The 6,833-nt window shown below is 54.7% G+C and overlaps 1 protein-coding gene across 1 annotated transcript; it reads right to left on the bottom strand.

Annotated features, from left to right (window-relative positions):
* Positions 1-873: 873 nt before the first annotated feature.
* On the bottom strand, positions 874-2,648 carry PSMB6 (proteasome subunit beta 6). Its single transcript, XM_006029563.3, has 6 exons — positions 2,491-2,648; positions 2,145-2,212; positions 1,945-2,076; positions 1,708-1,837; positions 1,419-1,563; positions 874-1,045 (listed from the first exon to the last, which is right to left on the bottom strand). The coding sequence occupies exons 1-6, from the start codon at positions 2,569-2,571 to the stop codon at positions 918-920; spliced, it is 684 nt and encodes a 227-aa protein (XP_006029625.1). The 5' UTR covers positions 2,572-2,648; the 3' UTR covers positions 874-917.
* Between the last annotated feature and the right edge of the window lie 4,185 nt (positions 2,649-6,833).

Here is a 6,833-nt window from a genome sequence, read left to right as displayed (position 1 = left end):
TGCCAGAGCAGCATTCTGCCCCATACCAGGTACACCTAGGAGGGGTGGGGGGACGTATCTCAGCTCCATGTGGCAGGGGCTGGCCCAGGCAGCTGGCTCTGGGGTGGATCTCAGGCTAGGCACAGCAGCTCTGGGAAGCAGGGGGGGGGGCGGCGCCAGGATCTTGCCTGCCCACCCTGGTACGGATCTCAACTGGCCACAAAGTTGCTGGCATTGAACTCCAGAAAGTAGTGGTGAAGAGACGGGCTGAGAGCACCAGAGGGGGCACATTCAGCTCAATGCTGGGGGAAGGGGACAGAGGTGGGTGCCCCACTTCTGACCTGCAGCCCCTGTCAGTGCTCCTCACTCCTGCCCCACAGGCCCCTGCCCCTGCCTCCCCATCTAGCATTGAGCACGGGTTTGTGCTCCTAAGGATCTCCACTGAAATTGCCCAGTGACATCACTGCTGCATGGGGTTTGCTGTTTCTGGCTTATTTCTTGGGCACATGGGACAATTCCCCTGGAAACACTCCCGTCTGTGGCTGGGCTAGGCCAAGGCAACAGTAACCATGGAGCCACATCACACTCTGGAAGCAGCTTAACCAGGCAGCGTAGGCACCACACAGCTGCCAAGGAGCTGGACGTTACTGCACATGTGCAAGGGGCAGCACAGGGTAGCTGCAATTGTGTGCATACAAGGGGAGGACATAAGGGAGGTATTTCCCTCCTTAGTTTCAAGGGGGACAGAGCTTGACCATGTGGTGAAAAAGGCAGGGCCTATAGGGCAAGAGTGAGGGGCACCAGCCCAGCTAAGAGAGCCCCCCACCCCTTCCCATAGCCAGAGAACGCAGGCATCCAGGCTCCCAGCACAGAGCGCGCAGATACAGCCATGGAAAGGTTCCAAGAGCAGTTTATTGGGCCCCCGGGGAGCGCTGGTCTCAAGCAGATGAGAAGCGTGAGAGTTTGTCCCCCTGCAGCACCTGGCGCTCAACCCCACGCTCGGTGATGGCTGCCAGCCGCACCACACCGCCACTCGAGCCGTCCCGCTCCATGGCCAGCGCCAGTGCTGTGAGAGGGAGGGCAGTCAGCCCCTGGACCGCTAGATCCACTACAACCCCACCCCCAAGAACCTCCAACAACCACCCAGCTTCCAGGTTCTTCCCCACAATCCTCCCCACCTCTCCTGCCTTACCTGGGTCCCATCCCATACCCCCCAGGACCACCCCCTCAGCACCCAGCCTGCCCCAGTACCCCACCTCCACCCGCTGCCCCAGAAGCCTAGGTCCCAACACCCTCTCCAATTTTCCCCTATAACCACCCTGGACCCCTGAGTTCCCCTCTCCCCAACTCAAGGCAGTGCCCTCCCAACACCTCCCTGGGTCTGCCTACCACCTGGCCCCAAACTAGATCCCAGATGCCTGGATCCTGGGGGGTGTTACCATTAGCAACGAAGCGCAGGCACTCCTCCTTGCTCATGCCCGGCTGGTAGTTGGCATCAACGTAGCCGTAGATGTAGGAGCTGCCAGAGCCACCCACTGAGACCGGCTGCCGTGTCAGCATCCCGCCCATGGGCACAGAGTACACCTGGGGGGGGTGAGGGGGGCATCATGGCTCTACTTGGCTCTGGCTGGGGGTAATGGGGCTGCACTGGGTGTAACAGAGCCCTGCTGCAGTTAGCACTGAGTAGGGCAACAACGCCCCCCAGAGCTGGCTGCACCAGGACCTCACCTGCCCACCACGGCGTGGGTCCCAGCCAGCCACGAGGATCCCAGCCATGAGGTCCTCACGGTAGCGGTAGCACATCTCCTTGAAGAGGCTGGCGGCTGTGTGCACCAGAGGGGGTTCATCCAGCTCGATGCTGCGGAAGGATAAGAGGGGGCAGAGGTGGGTGCTGGAACCTGATCCAGGAGCACCGCCTGGCTGTAGGTGGTGCCAAGGACCCACACCCTAGGCCTTGGGGGGTACCTGTGGAAGCCAAGCTGGTAGGTGACAGCGTCGGCGATGGCCTGCGTGTCGGCGGCGGAGCCCGAGCGGCAGCAGTAGATCCGCTCGTGGATCGGGGTCAGCTTGTCTGTCACTCGGTTGGCAATGTAGGCCCTGGGGGTGGCGGGGCCGGTCAGACCTGAGGCAAGACACCCCCTCACCGCCCTCCTGCCTGCACTCACCCCGTGGTGGTCCGTGAGTCTGCACCGATGACGACCCCCCCAGCAAATTCCACCGCCATGATGGTCGTCTGCGGAGGGAGAGATCCGCGCTGGGCCCGCAGCCTGGAGGGAGGCTCCGCGCACTGGCCCGGGCTCCCGCTCCCGCCCTGGGGAACCCCCCACCCGCCCCTCTGCCCCTGGCATCGTCCCACACCGTGACCCTGCCTTTAACAACGGGAAGGCGGGGCGCTGGAGCCCGGGGGGGGCACGTGGGCTGCCCGGGCAGGACCGGGGCTCCCTGCTGTGCTGCTCCCCACCTGGAGCACCCCCAGCCAGGCCCTGGGGACTCTCATAGACCCCCGCGCACCCCGGTGCTGACGGCCCGCGCGGCCCAGTCGGGGTGCCGCGCCCCGAGCGCAGCCTGCCCCATCACCACCGCCGCCGCCATTTTGCCGGGCAGTGCGACAGCACCCTGCTACTTTACAGCAGGGTGGTGAATACGCCTGACGTCAGCGCGCCCAGACACGACGTCAGGCGTGCGCCTGCGCAGGGCGAGAAAAGGAGTGCCCCTCGAGGCGGGGCGCATCCCCACTTCCGCCCGGCCTGGGTCTGGTCTTGGCGCCGCACGTGGGGTGCGCGCTGACGTCACCCGGGCAACACGGGACGTCCTACCTGGGTGACGTTGGCACGCCCAGGTGAGGCTTGTGTAGGCCAAGCCCCCCCAGTCCAAGATCAGGTGACACTTTGCCAGAAGTTATGATGCCTGCAGCTTTAGGAACAACACGCAGAGAACCACCGAGGAATCATTTAAAAAAGAGCTATGTTGAAGTTCGATGCCCTAAGAGCTCACCTGAGTGCCACCCAGTTAAATGCTGTTGTGCACAAACGCCTACGGACAGCAACAGGATCAGCACAGCACAGATCAGAGTCTCTCTCTGGAACAGAAACCCCCCCGAACACAAGCTAAACTCAGACTCTGAGACTCCTAAATTACCCCGTTTTACTCCTCTGATCACTTCACGCTGCAGCCTGCTCACAAAATTTTGTCTCCAACTCATGCTCAGACAGTATACTGTCCAGTCAAATTCTCACTTACTCGATATAGTCTGCAGCAGTTCCCACCATCAATCTACAATACCAAACGCTGGCTCGGACCATGTCCTGTCTAATCAAATGTCTGTGCACACACTACCACACACGGCACCACACCACTTCACAGATGGAAATCAGCCTCTATACACACTCGACAGCAAAACTAGATCGCTTATGTCAGCAAAAGGCAAGCGTTCCCTCTTGCTAGAATAATCTTACCTGAGCTGACTGCTGCACATGCCCAGTCCAAGACCTTACAATCTGTCCCAGAGAAATCCTAAACATCCTGGAGAAGCGAGGCTTGGAAGGACCCCCTAGAGGTACCATCTCATCAAGCCCCTACCTGAGGCAGGTCAGCCCTGTCCAAACAGTCCCAGACAAACCATAATCTTGACACAGCACTACCGGCAGCCCTGACACTACACAGGACACAGCTCCTTAACCTGCCACGGGCTCTAAAGCTCTCCGTGCCACATTCACAACAGGAAAGAAAAGATAAAAGAGGGAGAAAACGACTCCACCCATCGGAGCCATGGCCTTGCCCTGGTGTCAGCCCCCAAACTGTGGCGAGCAGGCGTGCTGCGCACTGGGCAAACCAGGGCACCAAAAAGCAATGGTGGAAGTTGAAGAGCAGCTCAGTCGCTACAGACATAGCTGTGAGCTGCACAATTGGCTCAGGGACAGAGCAAGCAAGGGGGGCTCTAGGGCACGATCCCCACACTGCCCAGGTCAGTGCAGGCCTGGTCACTGCCATTTCAGAATCATTTCCGAGGGCATCTCACCTCTGCCTACTGCCTAAAATACAAAATAATGAACTATAGTCCACGATCAGCAACCAGCTAATCAGCTACAAGTAATCCCCAACCCCCCGCAACAGACACTGCCCAGCCAGGCAGCAGCCAAGTGGTTTTAATTACACATGCAAGCTACTTGCTGTCCCACAGCCTTGCTCTGGCAAATTCCAGGCAAAAACAAAGGTGCTTGGAAGATGGAAAGGGGCTGCAGCACACTGCTGTGTGCTGTTCCCTCTCTTCTTCTACAGGACCGTGAGGACAAGGTGCAAGTGTTGCAGTTAAAGGCAGAATTTAAATGTAGTGCAATTAAGTATTGACGTAACACCTTATTTGATTCAGAGCAGAAGAGCTTCAAGAATAATACCGCAAACGCCCTATAAAACTTTTAAGACTCCTTTTCAATATTCAATAAACGATCTATCACCAAAGTCTGAGTATATGTTTAGCTGAAGGAGTGTTTTCTCACGAAGACAGGGCAGGAAGCAGTTTCTTTACAGCCTTCACTGAGTGGGATCCTTTGCTGTGAAGAGCTGGGTGCAATGTTGTAGTGATTTCTCTGTCTCTCCTGGAGTGCACACCTTGCTGGAATTCTGTTTTGCTCTTATACTGTTTAATTGTGTCGCTTCAATGCATTTCCCCTTGATAGTTGCTCCATTAAAGTCCAGACAAAGCTGAGGGTGGGACCATCACATTATAATTGCCAACTGTGCGGATTCTGTTTTGGATTGTCTAGGTGTGAAATTTGTTTTTGCAAGTTTGTGATCGGCCCAGAGGTTAGAAGTCAATCAAATGTGGTGGGTTTTGATTGACTGATCGGGATACCTTGGGGCATTGATCATTGGGTAGCTGTTTTAACAATGGGGTAGGATTTACATTGACAATAGTCTGCATGATGGAGACATTTGCAAAACCTCAGGCAAACACTGAATGGCTGTTTGAGAATGCCTTAATTAAGGGGGGATGTGTTAACCCAGAATTGTTTATAGTCACGTATAACATGCTCATGTTCCGCACGTTCTGCATTTAGGAATCAGAACGATTGGCAGAGATTAGACCAGCTGGATAGTTGCAAAAACAAAGTCCTTATGTGGAAGCTTTTGGGCACACACCCCCTTCTTCAGGCCTAGGAGAACGCAAAAATTGAAGAATTTCTCTTAGGTGGAAATGAAAATTCATGTGTCACAGGAGAGCTGAAGGTGCTGTGAGATCTCCTGGTTGGAAAAGTTCATTTTGTGCAAATTAGGCTCTGAAAAAAGAGCAGTCTATTTACCTTGGAGTTGTCTAATGGCAAGCAGGATGTTGAATTATGTTTCCCTCTGGTTATGATGTTTCATATTTCACAGTAGGATGGGTAGATGGAAGGCTCTCCTGGATAAAGAATTTCTCTTGTGTTGAGGCATCTCTGTGCTCTGGGAACCTGCAAATTTGTCTTGAAACAAAAGGCAGGAGCAAGGGTATTTAGTGCATTTCAGTCTTTCACCTCTTACTGGTTCTGCTTTGGAATGCATATTTAGTCCTCTGGAGTCAGTGTGGTGGAGGCGATATCTTGTATTAGACCAACTAGATAGTTGCAAAAAAAATTATTTATCTGCAGGCTGTCAGGCTCATGTACCCTTCCGCAGGCAAAGGAGAATGCAAAGATTGTAAAATGCATCCTAGTTAGAAATTAAACTTCATACTGCACAGAAGAGCTGGAGAGTGGTATAAGTTCTCCTGGGTAGAAAAGTTAATTTCATGCAAATTAGGCTTGGATAGAAGTTGCAGCCCTCTATTTATCTCAAAGGTATCTGATGGGAAGCAGGATGTTGAATTTTGCTTCTTTCTTGTTAAGATGTTCCATATTGCACATGAGGACTGGTAGTAGAAAGGTTCTCCTGGGTAAGGAGGTTCTGTTGTGATGAGGCTGCTTTGCAAGCGTGCAAATTTGCCTCAAAACAACAGGCTGGAGCAGGGGAGTTAGCTTCCAGGTCTCATATATGTAGTTTTCTGCTTTCTCTAGTTTCATAGATTGCATAGACATTAAGGCTGGAAGGGACCTCGGAAGATCATCGAATCCAGCCCCCGCCCCAGGGCAGGAAGTCAGCTGGGGTCAAAGGATCCCAGCAAGATAAATGTCCAAATGCCTCTTCTAACGACCCATGCTTTCGGGAGGGGGGATTGCTGGGGCGGGATGGGCTTCATCTCTCCCCTAATGGCAAGCGTATCTTCTCTTCCAGGTTGGCTGATCTCGTACGGCGAGCTTTAAACTAGACTCGCCGGGGGCGGGGGCTGCAGGAAGACGAGGAGACGCCATCAGGGCAAGGGGTGCAAAGGTAAGTAATGGGGGTCTTGCCATCAGGGCAAGGGGTGCAAAGGTAAGTAATGGGGGTCTTGCCATCAGGGCAAGGGGTGCAAAGGTAAGTAATGGGGGTCTTGCCATCAGGGCAAGGGGTGCAAAGGTAAGTAATGGGGGTCTTGCCATCAGGGCAAGGGGTGCAAAGGTAAGTAATGGGGGTCTTGCCATCAGGGCAAGGGGTGCAAAGGTAAGTAACAGGGGTCCTGATGGTCTGGCTAATCAGGGGGTGGGGGGGCACACAGTCTTGCAAGGCCTTAAATGCCTGTACACCAATGCTCGTAGCATGGGGAACAAACAGGAGGAACTCGCCCTCAGAATAGCTAGTTCAAATCCAGATGTCGTAGGGTTAACAGAGACGTGGTGGGACTCGTCCCATGACTGGGCAGTTAACATTAGGGGCTATAGGCTGTACAGGCGGGATAGAGAAGGCAGAAAAGGGGGGGGGGTGGCACTTTATGTCAAGGAGCACTACACATCCTCTGCCAGCAG

This window comes from Alligator sinensis, unplaced genomic scaffold (assembly GCF_000455745.1).
Source record: "Alligator sinensis unplaced genomic scaffold, ASM45574v1 scaffold553_1, whole genome shotgun sequence".
In the NCBI taxonomy this organism is placed as follows: domain Eukaryota; kingdom Metazoa; phylum Chordata; order Crocodylia; family Alligatoridae; genus Alligator; species Alligator sinensis.
Note: the sequence above shows the minus strand (reverse complement) of the source record. Positions and strands in the feature narration are given on the sequence as shown.

What these genes read in the sequence shown, in the direction of transcription:
- PSMB6 (XM_006029563.3), bottom strand. Translation starts at nt 2,571, where the DNA reads ATGGCGGCGGCGGTGGTGATGGGGCAGGCTGCGCTCGGGGCGCGGCAC. An exon ending in TACCAGCTTGGCTTCCACAG is followed by an intron (nt 1,838 to 1,944) that starts GTACCCCCCAAG and finishes ATCCTTCCGCAG; the next exon opens with CATCGAGCTGGATGAACCCC. An exon ending in CCTGCGCTTCGTTGCTAATG is followed by an intron (nt 1,046 to 1,418) that starts GTAACACCCCCC and finishes TCCCTCTCACAG; the next exon opens with CACTGGCGCTGGCCATGGAG.